The 19481-nt window shown below is 39.0% G+C and overlaps 3 protein-coding genes across 3 annotated transcripts; 1 reads left to right on the top strand and 2 right to left on the bottom strand.

Moving 5' to 3' along the window:
- Nucleotides 1-304: 304 nt before the first annotated feature.
- Nucleotides 305-5163, bottom strand: nemp1 (nuclear envelope integral membrane protein 1). The gene is made up of 9 exons (XM_040193927.2): nucleotides 4966-5163; nucleotides 4298-4419; nucleotides 3846-4062; nucleotides 3699-3771; nucleotides 3518-3611; nucleotides 3314-3428; nucleotides 2239-2464; nucleotides 1809-1985; nucleotides 305-1119 (listed from the first exon to the last, which is right to left on the bottom strand). Exons 1-9 carry the CDS (start codon nucleotides 5075-5077, stop codon nucleotides 954-956), a joined length of 1302 nt encoding a protein of 433 aa, XP_040049861.1. The 5' UTR covers nucleotides 5078-5163; the 3' UTR covers nucleotides 305-953.
- A 1314-nt stretch (nucleotides 5164-6477) lies between these two features.
- cd63 (CD63 molecule) lies at nucleotides 6478-13005 on the top strand. The gene is made up of 8 exons (XM_040192851.2): nucleotides 6478-6905; nucleotides 7606-7692; nucleotides 10328-10516; nucleotides 10650-10724; nucleotides 10820-10918; nucleotides 11400-11543; nucleotides 12322-12405; nucleotides 12617-13005. Exons 2-8 carry the CDS (start codon nucleotides 7627-7629, stop codon nucleotides 12680-12682), a joined length of 723 nt encoding a protein of 240 aa, XP_040048785.1. The 5' UTR covers nucleotides 6478-6905; nucleotides 7606-7626; the 3' UTR covers nucleotides 12683-13005.
- Nucleotides 13006-13031: 26 nt separating this feature from the next.
- On the bottom strand, nucleotides 13032-19391 carry letmd1 (LETM1 domain containing 1). Its single transcript, XM_040192850.2, has 9 exons — nucleotides 19076-19391; nucleotides 17742-17896; nucleotides 17214-17329; nucleotides 16823-16905; nucleotides 16419-16605; nucleotides 15459-15560; nucleotides 15189-15341; nucleotides 14996-15092; nucleotides 13032-14486 (listed from the first exon to the last, which is right to left on the bottom strand). The coding sequence occupies exons 1-9, from the start codon at nucleotides 19189-19191 to the stop codon at nucleotides 14410-14412; spliced, it is 1086 nt and encodes a 361-aa protein (XP_040048784.1). The 5' UTR covers nucleotides 19192-19391; the 3' UTR covers nucleotides 13032-14409.
- Nucleotides 19392-19481: the final 90 nt, after the last annotated feature.

Genomic DNA, 19481 nt, shown 5'->3' with positions numbered 1-19481 from the left:
GTGCGTAGCGTTTTATGTTTCTGATCAAAGTAAAGCTACTTTTTTGACTCTGTTGGGTAGTTTATTTAGAAGTGCATTATAGTCTATGATTTTTTAATCCTGTAATATGTAAATCCTGATTCATAGTAACTACAGCTGTCGAATACATGCAGTAAATAGATCAATGTATCCCTCTGACAGGAAGTACAAAGTCACAAATATATTTTCGTATAGGATGAGTATCTAAAATTGTACAGTACTTAAGACATTTTTAAAATAATAAAAACGTGCTTTTGGATTTAACTAAAGCCAAGAGATCATGTTATTAACATCGCCACCTTTTATTTCAAATCTTATCAATACAATGATGCCAATTCATGCTTAAGAGTATATTTTTTATTCAAAATACTTTAGGTGAATACTTCATGTCCATTAAAATGAAAACAATTAAATACTAACTTGAACAAACATTTTCTCCCTGAGCTGAAAGAATATTAACCACAACCGTCTCATGCTGCGAGTTCACCGCAGGGAGAGCGTATCCCAGGCTTACGTTCAATATCTCTGCGATGAACACACGCTTCAAAAACTAAAAACTTTAAAACCTTTTCTAAGCTTAAGACAAACAACTAAACATCACACAGTAAAAAGTTCATTTCTGTGTCGCCATTTTAACAGCCCTGAAAATAAACTCGGCTTTAGTGCAAATTCTTTGAAATTACTTGCATATTATTAATACCGATGACAGATCTGACCACGCGCTGTTCTGTCTGTTTTTTTTTCATTCAGAGCCTGGACTCGAAGTCCAGACCGATATCACAATTCAGAGTTTTATTAATCCAACTTCCGCAGTAATCTGTCAGGACGCCTGGACATTTGCGGAGCCCCGGAGAGCCGTTTCCCCCCCGACCCCTCTGTGAAAAGGCAGTAATAAAATTGTCGCTGTTTTCGGAACGTCTTGTAACACAGCGGTCTCACTCGGGTATCACCATGGGCTTTATGTTGACTTGTTCCTCATCGTCGTCGTCTGTGTCGAAAAACTCGTCCTCAAAAAAGGATCCTCCAAAGCCGTATTCCTGTACGTGAACGGACACTTCATTTGACATCAAGTGAGGAGACCCTTCAATGAAATCAGCAAACCTGTAAAATACAGTGACAGTGTGTTCAGAAGTACCGAGATACTAAAACATTTTTTTACGTCAAACTAAAAGGGATATTTGGAAACACTTTGATGAAAAACAAGGCATGACTTATTGCATAAGAAATATGTGAAGGCACTAAAACAACTTTTTATCAACTCAAATCAAATCCCCTGATCAATAAGTAAAAAAGCTTTGATTAAACATTTGTTAACCATTGGATCATAATTTATTCTGCTTTGAGTAACAGTTAACCCCCATAGCTAACTATACCTTTTTACAAATATGTCAAAAAACATACAACATTACATCATTAATAGACTCATACATGAATGTTCACTGCACTTGAACACACTATTTTCCCACTACTTGTCAACCTGACAACAGCTGTGTGCAATAACTAACTTTAAAGTGAGAAACACAGATTTTGCATCCGTCCACTCAGCTTTCTCCATCAATACTGACGGACTGATTGCTGCAATCCACAAAATTTACCATCAACACTGATTTGACCGTGAATTTTCCCTTTGAATGTAGATATGTGTGTGTTGTAGTAACAGGGTTCAATTGACTCTGGCCAATAGGCAAATTGTAATTTATTCATTACACTTTAGCATTAGCGAATACTTTTATCGGCTAATATTTTTTATGCGTTGTAATCTTGGAGGAACATCACATCAGGACAGGCACCTTTTCGGGGACTGAAGCCTGGACACGGCCTTCCACGGGCTGAACTCGGGGCTGTTGCAGTGCTTCCTCAGCTCCTCTAGCGCTCGTAAAGTTTCTTCCTCCCCCTGCTTTTGATACTCTTCGTCACTCAAAAGGCGACGTGGCTCCGGCTTCCAGCGAACATACCCTTTGATTTTCCTGCACAACACAGCAGGAAATGTATATAGAACCAATAACTTGAAACACAGGGGATTATTAAGTCATTTTCAATAGTATCAAAAACAGCGCTTAGCAATACAGATTGGTGGGAACTTGTATAATGTGGGACACTTCTGTTTACCATCATTCAGCTCTAGTGCAATACATGGGATAACAGGAACGCTATATCGCACAAGTCTTTTTCGTGTATTGTGCTCTTACGCCACCTTCTGTCGGCTCTGTGCACACCCACCTGCATGCAGCCACCGTCAGAGACACCGGGTACTCCAGATTTTTCGAGAACACAGCTGCCACGATGATGGAGAATGCCACTTGCTGAATTTGAATTCCTAAATAAATCAGGAGTAGGCCTAAGAGCTGCAGCGTCCATGACAAGATGTTAATGCTCTTTGCATCCACCAGAGGGCCGTAACGGTAACACACAGCAAAAGTGATGAATCCCACCACTGCAACGTAACCTGACAAACACAAAAGGAGACATTTTGATCCTTTTTTTTTAAAGGTTAAAATACAGTGGATTTTAAATGTTAGACATACATTTAGATTGCGGGTCAACAGCACTCAGTATGTTTATTTTGGCTACTTAAAATAATGTGGAAATTATATGCAGACTATTTAAAAAACTCACTTTCAAACTACATTTTGCAACTGTATCCTGATCATTTAATAAAAATGAACATACAATCTCCAGTACATTAGGAATTATGTTAAATCAGTGGCAGCTGACATGAAGTCATAGCGTTGAATATTTATACTTGCAAAAAGGACATACAGCAGCATTAGATTGACTTTTTGTAATAAAACCAAAATGAAATGCTGTTTAACAAAAGACACCAAACACATAAAAGCAGTAACTTTGATTTACCCAAGATACTAACCAATATCCAACCAGGGTTTACATTCCAACAGAAGGAAAACAGCTGCTTATGCACTGTGACACTGATTTGAATGAATAAGGAAACAAAACAGTGTCTGGGTCTGTAGGACGGAGACGACACAGGGAGAAACCCAGGGTTTGTTAAATAAAGGCTGCCAGCAGACAGGTTAGGTTCACAGAGTCAGTCACCAAGACAACAGAACCAGAGTTTAAGTTACCTTTCTTTGTAAAACTAAAAAAGATTTTTCCCTCACTAAACCTGCTTTGTGAAACGGGGCCCAGGGGGCAGCTGCGATTAGTGTTTGAGGGGGTGTTAAATTTAGTGGAGGCTTATCAAACATGCTCACTAGTCTAAAAATAGCTAGTCTTATTTGGTCAGATGTTTCATACACAAGAAAGGGCATAGTCTGTAAAGTGTGAGGGTTGGTACCTAACACCACGTTCCAGTGGTTTTGCAGAATTACGCCGAGGTTCCTGAAGACCAGTTGGATGGCGTACACAGAAAACGACCAGCCGCCAACAATAAGGACATAAAAAGGGCTTTTCTGTAAGGGCAACAAGAGTGCAATCATTAAATATGAGGCCAAAATGATTTACCTCATAAAATCAATTCGTTGGCAAGGAAATTCCTTACCTTTGGCAAAAAGCGGGCCAAAATGAAAAAGAGTATAATGAGTGAGGCAATCATGCCAGTGCTCATACCAGCAGAGTAGAAGAAAAGTTGACTCCTTTATTGACGGGAGGGAAAAAAAGAATTACAAAATTGTTGATATAGTTGTAAAATCCTAACGATCAAAATGATGAGGCAAAATAACCTGCTGAGTGATCCTGCAAAGACAAACAAAGACGCTCCAGCGAGGAAAACCAAAAACAGGTAGATATCAAACTCTGAAAGGAAAAGGGGAAATTGCGTTGAATGAAATATATTAAATTACCAGAAAAATGTATTTGTCCTCACTTACTACGAAGGGGCTTGACAGTGTACTTGGTTTGGTCAGCAGGATCGACCTTGAAGCACATCTCCTTGGTGAACAGATTGACGTTAATAGAGGTTTCATTGTGCCGCTCTCGTAACAGGCTCTGGAACCAGCCCCAGATACTGAAGCGATCCAGGTCCTGCAGCTGCTCCTCACCCGCCACAGTTTCCACCTTAAACACGTTTGAACTCCACACTTGGACCTGTCAGACATAATCAGATGTTATGGACCCAATCAGCCAACTCTCCCCATCATTCTGTAGAATATAACTTGTTAATAACCGTTACGGGCTCGTCTTATTTATTTTTTTATGTCACAGATGATCATAACATTTTGTAACTTTAAACCACATGTTTGTTGACATTATCTAATTATTTTGGGACAAGTGCATCAAAATACATTTCTCGGTTCAGCTATTCACCATTTGTGCAACTTGCCTGAATTCTGGTCCACGTATGCCTCCAATTTGGAAACACTGAATTTTTGTAACAGAATCTGTTGGACCCTGACATGACGTACTCCTCTCCATCCCGAAGATCGGTCACGCGGAGTTGGTTACCTGCATTTGAGGAGAGCACAGATGCATTTAATACTAAGGTTGCATCACCTGTCGATGGATAAAATGAACTGTTCAAAGTCACAAAAAGCTGAATATTAAACAAAAGACGACTGTTTCCCTAAGCCACGTATTTGAAGGATACCGCCGGTATTGCATTTGTTTGCACTGTCGTCGTATAATTACCTCACACGGGTGTTCATTTATCAGTGAATATCCAACAAATCGCTGCAAGTTAAAACACGTTTGTGTTCAGTGACGCGCAGCTTCTATAATCAGCATGATCGAAGGGATCTGATGGCTGCAGATCATTTACGATTCAGATTTGTTCTCAGCTAATTTGAAACACTACCCGATCGAATTAAATGTCCCCCTGAACATAGAACGAATCCGAAAAACGACCAGCAGTGTCCGGGCGAAGCATCAAATCTCTTCTGTAGTTTTTACTTTTATCATAAAGCTAACGTTAGCTTGGCCGATGAAACTTGTTTTAAATATGCACCATATTACTTAAGGTCTCCATTATTGCTGTACAACACCGATTCTTACCTCGTTCCTGTAATCCGGATGTGTGCGGTAAGCAGAAAAGAAGCACTACTGAAAGCCTTAGTTTAGCATTCAGAGGGCTGAAACCGTTTGTCATTTTCATGCATCCCGCCATGATGAGCCTCCGTACTGCTCTGGCCCGCCCTTTCCGCCTCAAGAAAGATTGATTGAGTTACAGGCCGTCCAGCCAATCACAGAGTCATGATATGTGTCGTCATCGTTATTGTGCGTTCAATGTCTCTCCAAATGACAGTAGAGATAATCGTGTGGCTGGACTAATCTGACGGACGCAGCAGGTGCAGAACTCCAGATAGAAAGAATGACTTGAAAGCTACCATACCGAGATAAATGTTCATAAAATAGCTCAGAATTGGTCAGAGCTTGGATAATAGGTATGTTAGAGTTAGTCTTTGTTTTGGAAAAAAACTAAACCCTGTGTTCTCCCTCTTGTGGACAGCCAGTGGAAATGTCATCAACAGGCCTAAATACTCTTAATTCTTGCTATGCACAGCACCACTGCCCTGAACCAGACGCCTATATGGAGAACACCATTGTTCTCCATCACATGACACTGCATCCTAGCTGCTTTATCATTGTGGTCCACAGTTTACGTGCTTAAACTGAAGCCTTCTGCTATACATGTGTGATGTTTTTGAGGAACTAACAAAAATGTTTATTCATTCATTTCCTGAGCTTGTCTTGAAAATTACAGTAAACATTTACATTTAGCTGATATTATAGGTCCATTGTGCTTTTTTGTCAAAGATACAACTCACTGAGGCCTTTGTTTTTGACACTTGTAGCACAATAAGCAAACAAGCCCATCTGCAGTGAGACCAACTGGTCCACAGGGAGGGTCCCTGCATTCATCTTATCAGCATACATTTGAGAAGGAATGCAGCATGACTCCGAGGTAGCCAATGCTTTGATGAAACATAACACAAAGAAGAGAAAGGGAAATGCTGGAAATGTTGCAAATTCAACAATTTAATTATCAATCAATCACTTGCTGAAAATGGAAAAGTGTTTCATTCAAAGCATAAAAATGAGATTTGAATATTACTATTTTATAGTAAATACAAGGACTTTGGATTTGTAACAAAAGAACATTACTTTGAGCAAAAAGTCAACTGTTGAGCATTAACATAATATATAAGAATAAGCATATTGTCACATTGACAATGCTTCCCGCATTTGTTTGGTTTCATTTGACGTATCTAAGCATATTGCTTAAGACCACATTTATTCATCAGTTTGAGGATGTTGCTCAATTTGTAGAAGAGGAACTTCTAGACAAATTGTTTTTTTTATTTTATTCTACTGTGTGCTTTTGGAAAAAGGCTGAAGGAGGTTCTGAACCAGAACCCAATTTATAAATTAATTTGGGTGATGATGTTATTGCCAAAAATAAACACTTTATTTCAATATATTGTTCACTACATTTCCGAGTATATATATATTCATTTATATATGTATATATCATATATATATATATTTATATATGTCTATATTTATATATGTATTTATACATGTGTATATCATATATAAAAATAGTTGGTTTGAAGCATTAAGTAGAAGAATTACTCAAGTCATAATATCTCTGTAAATGTAGGTAACGGTACTTATGGAAATGTATTTTACCTTTCTTCATTATGTAGTATTAGTTTTACTGAAATAAACGACACGTATATTTCTTCCATCTCTGCGAATAACCTCGTTTGTAGCAGCGAGCAGACGCAGTTCACGTCTTTTGGAGAGTTGTGTCTTTAAGGAGGAGACCCTGAAGGCGGCATGATGCATTTCGGTCAATAAATGGAGAAGTAGAGGAGAGTGTGAAGAGAAGAAGTCGAGGGAGGAGCGACGATCAACGGCACAAGTTAACAGTTCCACACGCAGTCGTCTTCGCCTTTCATCGCAGGGTTTCGCAGACTTCTTCTTTTAAGGTACGCCTCATAAAACCGCCGAAATAATGAACTTTTTAAAAATTCTTTATGTTTGCCGTTGTGTGACGGAGAATGTTTGAATATTCTTTTCTAAAAGAAACAACGACAACAAAACAGGCGCGTGGATGGATGCTTTTATTTTCACCGTCGGGAATGAGGCGTTTCTGTCTTTCGTGTTTACGTTGGACTAACTTAGTTATCAAACCCTTCAAATGCAATAAGACAAGGGATCTGTGGATGATCTAACGTTAAGTTAGTTATGCGACAAAGCAGACATTGTTGGTGATTTAACGATCTGCTTCCTCCCCAAATCCATCCGGTCGATCCTTTCAATTCCGTGTTAAATAAAGTTCTGAGCACATTATTTAATAGCATTTTAAGCATTCTAATTTAAGGACTGTTTACACAAAGTAACTGGTTAAGTTGACTTTAAATTTAGATTTAAAAAAAAAGCCGTCGCTTTTGAGTTGTGGTTCATTATTGGCTTTATATAATCCAAAAATACTAACGTTAGTTAGTTCAGGGTTCCGGGCGTTTTTTGTTTTTTTTAAGAGCTTAAACTGTGAATCTGAAATCAATGACTCATTTTTCCTTCTGCTTCTTCTCATTACAGCTGATGTAACGCTAATGTTCATGACGCTCTGCCTTGAGAATGTGACAAAGCTGGCTTACATTTAAATCTGCATTTGTTTTGATCCAGAAAACCGATCCTTTATCAACCATGGCTGTCGAGGGCGGAATGAAATGTATCAAGTTCCTGGTTTTCTTTTTCAACCTAATCTTCTGGGTGAGTATTTGCTAACCACCCAACTCTTTAAATGTTTTCATCAGAAGGTAGTAGAGTGGAAAAGGAGGGCGACTGACCGTAATGTTACTCGTGTGGAGCCAAAACTGAATCCACAAGAAAGAAAACCGGAAATCAGGCCACTTTTATGTTGTTGAGAGTTTTTCACCCGGCTGTATATACAGATATCTGTCCATTTCTCCTTTTTCAGGCCCTCGTGACGTTGAGAGTGAACTCTAGTCCCGTTAACCTTCTTTCACGTTATATTCGTTCCAAAAATCACCTGAACACTTCGTGGCTTGTTTTCTGGGGGTGACCGCTGGGCCGTGTCTTTGTTTTGTTGAGCTTTTGCAGCCAGAGAGGTGGGGATGGTGGAACGGGAATCCCATGACCAGGTTGAAAAGAGTGACAAAACGGCATCATGTGACTCGTCCAGATCAACACTTTTTTTTATTTTTGACTCCGTTCCTTCACTCAAGCTGTGCTACTGAAAACTACACACAGTCAACTCTGTAGCGCGGAGCCAATCTCCGGGAATGATCTGTCATCGGAGGAAGTACTGAATGACACGTTGTATTTAGTTACTCTACACAGAGCACACTTACAAGACTTCCAACAAAGCTGATTTTCGTTGCTGATGGTGACACTTGCTGCTCGTGCTTTTGCGAGTATCTTTAGACTTTTGGTTGGACAAGACATTTGAAGATGATGACAACACACACACACACACACACACATTATAGACTGATTAAAATAATGATCATTTATAAGCAGTATCTGATTTAGTACATATTTGTAACACACTATGATGTAGTTGTAACCAAGTGTTTATAATCAAATATACTAGCGGCTAGTATATAAACCGATCGCGCCGCTTTTATCAACAAATTAATATTTTAAGATCTATCCTGGATCTCTGCTCTGTTTGCCTGGTCGTTTCACGGTTTCATGTTTTCCTACGTCAAACATTAGCCACTTATTTGACAAATATTTACATTGGTGTTGCCAACTAGTAGAGGGCCTCCGCTTCAGTGAGGGCTTAACATGAAAAACACACTACCAACATGGCAGCCAATCATCTAACATAAAGGCTCACTGTCTAAATATTGATGTCCTTGTTTGGTGTTCATTTTAAATGATACTAAAAGGGCACTCGCGGTGTTAAAGAAAGCGAACCATAATGTCAATATACTCTGGCATTTTTCCAGGTTCCTCCCAGATTCTTCATTCATCCATTCTACACCGTTTCACAGAGTTAGAGGTGATAAATTGTACCTCTAGCTTGCGGGCAGTTTAGTGAATCCTGGGGTTTATATTTATTTTCATCAAAGCGAGTCGACTATTTTGCTTTTTTTTTTTTTTTAAAGATGCTAAGAAAAAAACTACTGTCAAGAATCGACAAATTCAGTTTTCAGAAAAAGAAAACTGTCATTTCAATAAATGAAAGGACTCGTTAGGCCATACGATTATATTTAATTCATGCTATTATACATCAAGCCTCTTTAAAAAGCGCTATATAAATAAAATGTATTTATTTTATTATTATCTATTTCTGGCGATTGACTCAACTGACAGTTTGAGCTCTCCAGGATGAATTCATTTCCTGTCATGGAATTGCACCACAGCGTGATGCTCGATGATCAGCTCGATGATTCTCAAGCCCGTTGGTCCCAGCTGATCCCAGTCAAACCGTTCACCCGCGCACTCTTGTGAAAGCTTAAAATAACATGCTCTTGTTGCCCCACCGAAGGAGAAACTTGTGTTAACACATTATCATCTGATGGTTTCATATCTGCGTACGGAAACTGAGGTCCGTCGCAACTTCCTCAAACCGTTATTGCTTAATCAGTGATGTCTTCATATCTAAGAAGTTTGAATCTTTTATAAGCAAGTGAATATCTAATTGGTACATTTAAATATCCTTTATAGAGCATCCCTCTAAAGTTGATTGTTTTGTTTCCCACCTGTAGCATTTCCAGCAGGTATTTTAGGCAGTATGGCTCTATGGATGACAATGTCACTCTTTGACCGGATATGATATCGGCCGGATTACCGTGACATTTTATTCTGACTGATGTCTTCAGCCAGTGTTAATTAGCAGATGTTAACATGCTAACGCATAAAAAAATATACATAATACATATTTTACCGAACATTTGCGTAATGGCTCCGTCGATTTCATCATTATTGCGATTTCCAGAACTCCTGTCCCAGCCTGTGTGGAAAAGTTGTACAAATATATGAAATCGTTATCGAACCCTTCAAAGGAGGAAAGACTAATATTTGACCACGTTTAAGGGTGTAGTGGTCATCAACCATTTTTCACTGGCGTGATGGTGGTCAATGGGGAAATGCTTTTTGAATGCATTAATTACATTTTTCATTGCAATTCAAACCATATGAATTCAGATTCCGTATATAAGAGTAAATATTTTTGTTTCATTTAGCAATTCAATTTCAAAATGAGACATCCAGTTCCTAATCAAACTAAAAATGATTACGACCAGTCTTACATTGTGTTACTAGATCATCTGTCGGCTGAAAGCAAGAACGTTTGTATTGCATGGAAAAAAAAAAAAAAAGATCCCAAAAATTCCAACTTGAACTAACCATCCCCTTTTCTTTTTTTCCGCTCCAGCTGTGTGGCTTAGCATTGATTGTCGTGGGAATCCTGGTTCAAGTGAGTTTTCACAAATCTCTGACCATCCATGATGTGTCCGCCTCAGCAGCTCCCATTGTCATCATCGTAATCGGCGTGGTGATTTTCTTCATCGCCTTCTTCGGCTGCTGTGGTGCCTGGAACGAGAACTACTTCATGGTCACCACGGTAACTCGCGTAGTCTGGTGTCTGTTCAACCGTTCAGCAAAACGGCTCAATTGATGAACAAATAAATGTGTTCCGCAGCTTAGAATCCTAATTACGTTGATGTAAGTCACTTTAATTGCTCTATTTTCCCCAGTTTGCCATTTTTCTCTTCCTGATCATTGTTGTCGAGATTGCGGCAGTAATCGTTGGATACGTCTACAAAGACAAAGTGAGTGGAGAATCTTTTTTTTTTTTTTTCCTGCGACTGCACGTAACGCCCTGCAGAAGCTGCGATTTAACTTCCATGTTTTGCCTCCCACGTAGCTGTCGGCCATCGTCCAGGATAGTCTCAACGACATGATTTCCCATTACAATAACGGCACACCTGAATTCAGAAAGGGTTTGGATCAACTGCAGAAAGATGTGAGTTCAGCGTGACTTCTGCTACTCACTGTTTGCTGGCAACACCCTCACACAACACCGCTGCATCCTGTTGGTCTGCGCTGCATGACATGACGTTGTTACACATAGCACTGTTGACGCAGGTTATATCCTTTTACTTTATATTGCCGGCGTGTCTGTAACGGATCCCGTATATGAAAAGACGTGAAACTTACTGCAGGTGAATTTACTCCATTATTTTCTTTCTTCCGTTAAAATATCTTTCGTTAAACTCCATCGTAAACCACCACCGTAAGAGCTTTTTGCCCTTTGTCCTACGGGTCCATTAAACTAACTTACTATAATTTTAAGAATAAATTCGCATCTGTCAACAAGATCCGTACATTCGCATATGAACATTTCCTTTTTTACCTTTCAAAATAAAAGTCACTCCTTTTCCGGAAGGTCTCTGGGGTAATTTACAGTGTCCTTGTTAAATGTTTTTCACTTGATTCATTTGCAGTGGAAGTGCTGCGGTGTGAACAATTCCTCTGACTGGAATCGCTTTGAACCTAATAAAGATTCTGTGCCTGACTCGTGCTGTGTGACTGAAAAACCCGGCTGTGGAAACGGGACAATGAGAAACCCGGATGCAGTGCACCAGAAGGTATCCCATTCAAATGTTTTTATACATCAACATCATTTTAGATTAAAATTATTTAAATATGTTTTGTTTTTTTTTGTTTTTCAAGACTTTGGAAAGGAAATTGTACCGCTGACCAGTCAGAGCTCTCTGACAGACAAAGCTCCCATGTAAAAGTGGCAATATTTGTATGGGTCTGAATTCTTTTAAATTAATGGCAGATGCACCTGCGCACATTAATCTGTTGATGTATTGGTTTGTCTCGGGCGAGAAGAGAGAAGCTGTGTGTTGCAAAAAAAACAACGTTGCAGTTACACATGCTTTGAATGCTCTTTTAACTCATTATTTCAAACCTCCGATGGTACCACAGTTAACCACACCACTCACTACCAAACTGCTCACAAAGCGGGCGGCTTGTTGCTGGACACGGTCAAACATCTACCAACCTAAATAGACAAGAGAGGAAACCGGAGCTGGACATAAAGTAAATATTAGACAAAAGAAAGTCCAATGGGATACTAATGGTTCTCAGACGGGTGCATGCATGTGCATTAGACATCCGTGTGGTAAAACGTACCTCAAAATCTGTTGGTTGACTTTTTGGAAAACCAACATGGATTATATTGCTTTAAGAACAAGTAAAAGGCCAACGATTTCCAAATTTGGTGTCATATCAACACGGTAAGGCCACAACGTTAAACACAATTCAAATGTCTCACAATGAAGCAACAGGTCTCTCAAATGACAACTCAACCAGGAAAATTTCCAATTGGAATCAAACTGTTTTTTGTTGTTATTGTAGGGTTGTCGGGAAGCTTTGGAGACTTTGCTGAAGAAAAACATCCTGTGGGTGATCATTGCAGCTCTCGTTATTGCTGGACTGCAGGTACGCAACATCGATAACAAAAAGCAATCTGTAGATAAAGTAAAGAATGAGGGGCACAAATCCTTTCATTACTAAACTCTACTTCCTAATATTTCATTTGAAATAGTGATTTATTTTGATCTGTTCTGCTGCTCTCATTAATTCAAGCCGCAGTTGATTAAAGTGCATGTGTGTGTGTGTGTGTGTGTGTGTGGTCCTCTTTTAATTCCAGATATTGGGCATTGTGTTCTCCTGCTTGTTGATGAAAGGCATCCGCAGCGGCTACGAAGTCATGTGATTCATCTGCACACCTGAGGAGTCGTCTGTTCATGTTGCACTTATTGGGATCTTCATTAGGAAACGTTTTATATGTTCATCCTTCATATAGAACGCTGGTTCTTTTGTATTGATTTTGGATTATTTACTTCGGTTAACAATATGTTTAAATACTGTATGTATTTAGGAAATTACAGAAAACATTATTCTCCACTGTAATGTTCTGTTCTAAAGTTCTTCTTCAATATGTGAATTCCAACAGTTTTACTTGTTATTTTAAGACTTTCAATCTGTTTTTATGCTTGACTATTTGCCTGTTTCTGTTATTAAAGTCTTTAAATTACATCCGAATGGTAAATACAAACAGAAAATAACCTTTTAAAAAGGGTATTTATTTTCGACAGGGTTCCATTACAATATATATAATATTGGCACAGCAACACAACATTCAAAACCTGTTGAAGTAATATGTGTATATAATAGCTCCGGAGAAAAAGTAAATTACAATGCAAGACTTAAAAAATATATATGCGGTAGCTCCCGTAGGAATAATCATCTTTTTTTCTAAATGTTTAACAGAAAATAACTAGTCATATTGCAGATGTATTGTGCCAGACCTTGTGACAGGCGTAGGAAGTGCATGACATTTCCTATTTTACACTTTTAACACACCAAACATCAGCACTAATGACATGCAGTTCCATTTAGCAAAACACGTTAAATAGGTCTGACCAGAATAAGTTAGTGTTTTAGCTAAACTACAAACAATAAATTAAAGTGCCATCACGATTATTTTGCAATAGCTTTTTGAAGGATGTGCTGCACAGCAAAAAGTAAAATGAAATACAACACAAGCTTGAATGTCTTTGCAATTGCAAACATTGATTGGGGCTTTTTTCAATCTCTAAAGTATTCATCTTTTAGAAGGTGCTTTTGGGTAATTACTGACTTCAGGTCGACCAGTCCTGAAAAAAAATCTTCCGTAGAAACTGCAGCAAGAAAATTCCACTAGAAGCAGAATTATTAAATGTAAACTAACAGCGAAGCACAAAGTGAGGTAAATGTATAAGACGCTAGAGTACGTGTTTGATGTGTATGTGTGAAGACATTCTAACACGCCCACTTACAAGCGTTCTTTTTACGGTGTTTTAATGAGGAATGACTGAACATTTTTTAAGTTCCACAAGTCAAATATTTACAGCACACAAAGCGCTGATAAACTTATTAAACAATATCCTCTTTGTCTCTGTAGGTGAGTAATGATGTGCTTAGTAGTAAACAAATGACGAACCTGAGCTTTATAGTTGTGTGTAGCTTGAGATAAAGTAACAGGTAATCATTTTTCACCTCAACAACGTCACTTAATATAGTTTCAACGACTCAAAATCAATTTCAGTCCCCCTTGAGGGTCTGAATTAAATGAGAACTCAACAGCTTGTCTGAGTCTAAATGCACCGGCCTCATTGTGCAAATTCTAAGTAAAATTCCATACCCCTGCCCTGTTAAAGACAAAGAAGATTCATCCTATTTTTCCCATATAAATCCTGTTAATTGGGAATGTATTTGGCAAACGGGACAGTTTTAAGCCTTTTGGTACTATCAAGTTTTGGGCTGTTTTTCTTCATAAACCTCCTAATTTTGTCAAGAACAAGAAAAGAACGTTTCTTCCGTGGAAAAAAAGAGCGAAGTAGTGCTGCCGGTGCACATGGCAGAAGCTAATCACAAGAGCAGATTGCTGCTTGCTTCCTGTCAGTGTCGGCTGGCTGCGGTCGGGTAGTTGGCAGAGAGAAACACGATGCAGTGCAAAAGCAGCGACACCTCTGAGTCTGCAAGAAAAACAAACAAAAGAAGCACAACAAACAGTATTACATTTTAGAATAGACGCGTGTTTAGGAAGGAGGGGTTTAAGTAGCAGTACGACAGCTGGGAAGGGAGTTAAATGAGAATTTCAATACTAATTTTATATCGATGCAGGTGAACTCCATATCAGTCTGGTTACTCCGTAAGTGTAAGTCATTTAAAATAAAGCCATTTGCCAACGACTACAGGTGCATTGTGGATAATGCAGGAGTCCCGTATTGACGGAAAAAAAAAGAATCAAGCAATAAAAAAAATACAATAGCATCTATTTTGATCCTTTATCAACTGGCTCAAGGCTGTATTCTTAAACCAGTTATGGTTTAAATTTAAAGTGTGCAAACTTTAAAACTAATTCTACATTCAGAAAGAGGGACTTCAAACATCAGTTTAGCCTTACTTTTATTCTGTTGCACCAAAATATTGGCTTGGCTGCCTTTTTTTTTTACAAAAAAACTGCACATCCAAATGAAAATACCTTTCAGTGCAGAGGACACCTGAAGCCATTGGGATAACCACTCTCGGGATTGACTAATGCCAAGAGCATTTGAGTGGAGTCCCCTCACATAGCAAGCCTGAAAAAAAAGTATTTACAAAACAGCTTAGTAAGTTCGTCATGTAAATCATATCCTGTGAACATAAAGCGCTTCAAGTCGTGTGGAGCGACTGACCTGTCTGAGTTCCGATTCACTCAATTGGTGTGGGCCAAGCCTGCTGAGGGCCCGGTCCAGCTGGAGAAGCTCCAGCGCATGGCTGTTCAGCCGCCGGCCAATCAGGAAACCCGGGAGGCGAGGAGTCAGGAAGAGAAGCGGGCTGGCGTGCCTCTGACAGACAGGAGAGAGACATGGTAGTGATGTGAAGTAGCACGTCGCGTACACTGGATGAGTGATGCTTGTGCAGACGTTGGTGTGAGACGTTAGTGAAGAGGGAAGGTAACTGACCATCTGATCCACACTCATCCTGCGTATACCCAGAGGCGGTCCGGAAAACAGGCTGCGGACTGCGAGGATTTCAGACACTTTAGGATTTGCGCCACTTTGCACCTGAGATCGCACGGAGAAAACCGTTCATCAAAATATAGAAAAGATTTTCAGAAAGACAAAGTCAGAGCAAGTCAGAGAGAATATATGTGTGGCCCTGCAACAATAAAATGGAAAAATCAGTCTAATAATGTAATATATAATACTATATGAGTCGTAGAGTTAATTTTTGGGCAGAACCTTTACTTCCATTTAGAACACACTTAGGTAAATGTAGCTGATAATACTTCTGTACTTCCAATTCTTTCTTTTTTTTAACGCTTCAATTTACTCAAAATGAGTGCATGTATAGTTTAAGAATGAGACAGTACCGGTACATGAGTGAGTTGATCAATTTTGGTTATTGTATCGTTTCAACAACAACGCTCCTTTTCCCATTCACAACGTGTCGGATGCTGCTCCGCCTTCGAAGACCTTGTTCATGTTAGCAATTATGATTAGGCATATCCTCAACAGAAGAATGTATTTTATAGCCAGTGCAAACAGCGTGAAATTTAATTCACATCAATTATTTAAATATGCCAGCAAACACCCCGGTGGTGCATTATTTTTTCTCTCTAAATGAGACTAAAAACCGTCAACACGCCGAAAACTAGACTGTCTTCAGCTTCGTGGTGGTGACATGGTTGGGATTGTATTCAGGCTTCCAGAAACATGACACAGAAATATATCTTGCACCATAGAGTTTACTTTCTGCTCCAATCCAAAATCCAATAGAAAAAACAGTGGAAGTAGTATGATGCTCACTTTTGGGTTGGGCCTATCAAAACAAGCAATGTTGCGGTGCTTTTATTGTGTGAAATGAGAAGAATACTATATTGAGTATTCATATGACCAAAGTGCTCCGATATGTTCACTCACTTTAGCGCACAGGTTCTTCAGGTGACTCTGGAGCTGGCCGTCTTTGACCCGCTGGCTCGTTTTCTCGAGCCCTTTCAGCACTGGCCAGTGGTGCCGGACGCGGTAGGAGTGGTACAACCCGCGGAACTCTACCTGTTGCTTCGGAGTCCAGAAATGAGGGATCAGGAGCTGGCGGGGGAAAAAGTACCTGGCAGTGCACAGAAAGGGATGGTAGCAGAGAGAGGAGGGAGTGGAAGGATGGTTAAATATATATATGTCAACAGACACGATAAAGATGGACATTCCAACACTTAAATTAAAGAGCAAAACTAACATCACCATCAATAGTTTCAAATTGCTTTGCTCAATATGAATAAGAGGAATGTCTAATTATATGTAAATATGGTAATTTCAAAGTAACTCACATCAAGACAAAAACCAGGTAGTTGGCAAAGGGAGGGATCGATATCATCATCAGCGGAACAGCCTTCATTATGTCCCTGCGAAACTGTGTAACAGATGATAAATGAGTTTGCGAGGCAAACATTATAGAGCGAAAAATTAAAATATTGCTGAATAGTGCAGCTTAAACATCCAGAAAATAATTGTTTTCTGTGAAATCTGCTGCTGAATTTTAGACATTTGATGCGATTCATTTGTTTGTTTGATTAAAATGCAAAATCATACTGAAAAGTGTCCAAATATTATCAAAAATCCATTAGATGACAATCACTTTATCACTATGTATTTTACTCAATACCTGTTTAAAATCAGAACCATATTTAGATTTGATCAAAAGCGGTGGAGGAGACTGACCTGTCTGAGCTTCTCCATGTCCCTGTATGGCAAATCCTTATACTGCATTCCATCAGAAAACATTTTCATTTTGATCCTCTGCACTTCTTTCCCATCTTGCAACATTAGCTTGACTCCTGGAATGATTAAATTATTATTATTTTTTTTAAAAAGCCTTCAAACAAGATTGTAATGTGCAGCAACAACCAAAATAGCATGGACAACATGACACGTTATTTTGTCTCTAAAGCTCAGGTAGAGAATTCAGTGCTGTACATAAAGCTATGTTTATCATACATATACATAAGTAGTGCACTGCACTACAATCATGGAGAGCAATACACAGAACAGCTTTACAACAGACTGTGATCCTTTTCCTGAACCAAAATTCATCTGAAAATCTTAATATACCAATCATTCCTTTCCACCTTTAGCTTAAATTTAAACAAACAGCAAAAGATCAGTGTGACGGCTAAAATACATGTAGTGTATGTAAGATTATAAATACAGTATTCAAGATGCCAGTGGTGAGTTAACGATTGATCCTACCTTCCTTAAATGTGTGATAAAGATGATAAAAGCGGGGAAATCGCCTTTTGAGGAAATCTTCATATTTTGCATTTACACTCTGGAACTTGGAGACTACATATCGACCGATACCTCGTCTCACTTGGGATGATGAGTAGTGTCTGCACAGGGGCAACCTGTTGAACAGAATCTAAATAAAATCATCCTAAAAAAAGCATGCCAGAAATCTTCCATTTTGGTTTGTATATTTCAGAGAATAGAACACAAAAGTAATCAATGTAATACAATTAAAGAATTAGAGCAGAGGTCTTCAACGTTTTTCAAGCCAAGGTCCCCCAAACTGATGGCGAGGTGGAGCAGGGACCCCCTATTCTACGGAGTTTGGTCCGCCATCTTTTATTTTTGACGTGAGCATAAACGCGATCTGATTGGCTGGTGCCTGCGCTGTCGTATTCGAATGAAAGGAGCAGTGAGTGAACCGGTGCCCAGCTTGAGAGCTGCTGAGAGAAGCTGAATGTGTGTGTTGCGGACTGACAGATAACGTCTTCTCCATCAATTTATCCGTTCGCTTCAATATGTTGGATTCATGTTAATGTGTATTTCAAGACCATAAATAAAATTCTGATTATGAAGACATTTACATTTGTGGGGGGAAAAAATTGTCTTATCAACCAAAGATTTCGCGACCCCCCTGCAGTACCTTCGCGGACCCCTTGGGGGTCGCGGACCCCCTGTTGAAGACCTCTGAATTAGAGGGTTGGTATAGAAATATACAGAGAAATATATGAATTGTCAGTATGACAGGAAAACTTTTCAAAATAATTGACATAAACCCCCCCAAAAACATTTTGCCCGAAATCTGTCTAGCTACTTTAATACACTATATTGGGTTATGTGAAGAGAAAAACATGTTTTATTTTTATCATGTATAACCCTCTAGTATAACGCAAATAAAGGGTCCATTACTTATCCACTTGCTGGGTTGAAGAAAGATGGAAGATTAAAATAAAACAATAAATGTCAAAAGTCCATTTAACTTAATAAGTTAGTCATGACCATTTTTGACAGAGGACACTAACGTTACACCTCTAGTAGTTTTGAGTGTATAAAACCAAAATACACATAGTTTAATGATGCACGTGTTCCGATGAAACAGCAATGCGATATGATTTCAAGATGAAGTGGACAACATATCTTCCATCACATATCCGAGTTCGTAACGTTACTTCTCATTAAACACGGGCGGTTAAGTATGTCCGGATATGCAGCTAGCTTAAGTTAGCAAAGGTTCGAGTCAGATGGGAGAAAAACAAAGAGACACGTCGTGGACAGAGTGCAAAGCGTTTTCAACATACCTGGACTGGCAGGACACGTGAGGAGAGTAAAGGCTTTTTGTTATGGTGTTTGTCCTGAGACCACATAGTCGGGTCAAAGACAAATGGCTACACAGCTTGGTGCCGAACAGCGCCATGTTTCACACAGCAAACTTCCGCCTACGTTACCGTAATGACGCGCAACTACAGCAAGACCAGAAGTACATAGAAAGGCTTTTTTACCGTAATGTTTTTTGTGTACACGAGTATTCAAGATTATTTACTCTTATTTACATGTGTAAGTTGTGTTGCAACCAGCCTCTCGGACAATTCCAATTTTTAAAATAGTTAACGCTGCAAATAAATACAACAATAAAGTAGGACTTACATATTATGATAATACGGGTAGATGAAATTCAGCGTTCTGATTGGTTGAGAGTGAGTCATG

Source organism: Gasterosteus aculeatus, chromosome 2 (assembly GCF_964276395.1).
Source record: "Gasterosteus aculeatus chromosome 2, fGasAcu3.hap1.1, whole genome shotgun sequence".
NCBI lineage: Eukaryota > Metazoa > Chordata > Actinopteri > Perciformes > Gasterosteidae > Gasterosteus > Gasterosteus aculeatus.
The sequence above is the reverse complement of the archived record's forward strand: the minus strand, read 5'-3'. Positions and strand labels throughout refer to the sequence as shown.

Excerpts from the sequence above, each read along its gene's own strand:
- cd63 (XM_040192851.2), top strand. The coding sequence starts at position 7,627 with ATGGCTGTCGAGGGCGGAATGAAATGTATCAAGTTCCTGGTTTTCTTT. Across the intron at positions 7,693-10,327 it reads TTTTCAACCTAATCTTCTGG|CTGTGTGGCTTAGCATTGAT; the intron begins GTGAGTATTTGC and ends TTTCCGCTCCAG. Across the intron at positions 12,406-12,616 it reads TCGTTATTGCTGGACTGCAG|ATATTGGGCATTGTGTTCTC; the intron begins GTACGCAACATC and ends TTTTAATTCCAG.
- letmd1 (XM_040192850.2), bottom strand. The coding sequence starts at position 19,191 with ATGGCGCTGTTCGGCACCAAGCTGTGTAGCCATTTGTCTTTGACCCGA. Across the intron at positions 17,897-19,075 it reads CACGTGTCCTGCCAGTCCAG|GTTGCCCCTGTGCAGACACT; the intron begins GTATGTTGAAAA and ends TCTGTTCAACAG. Across the intron at positions 15,342-15,458 it reads GGATGAGTGTGGATCAGATG|AGGCACGCCAGCCCGCTTCT; the intron begins GTCAGTTACCTT and ends CCTGTCTGTCAG.
- nemp1 (XM_040193927.2), bottom strand. The coding sequence starts at position 5,077 with ATGGCGGGATGCATGAAAATGACAAACGGTTTCAGCCCTCTGAATGCT. Across the intron at positions 3,772-3,845 it reads CACTGTCAAGCCCCTTCGTA|AGTTTGATATCTACCTGTTT; the intron begins GTAAGTGAGGAC and ends TTTTCCTTTCAG. Across the intron at positions 3,429-3,517 it reads TGGCCCGCTTTTTGCCAAAG|AAAAGCCCTTTTTATGTCCT; the intron begins GTAAGGAATTTC and ends TTGCCCTTACAG.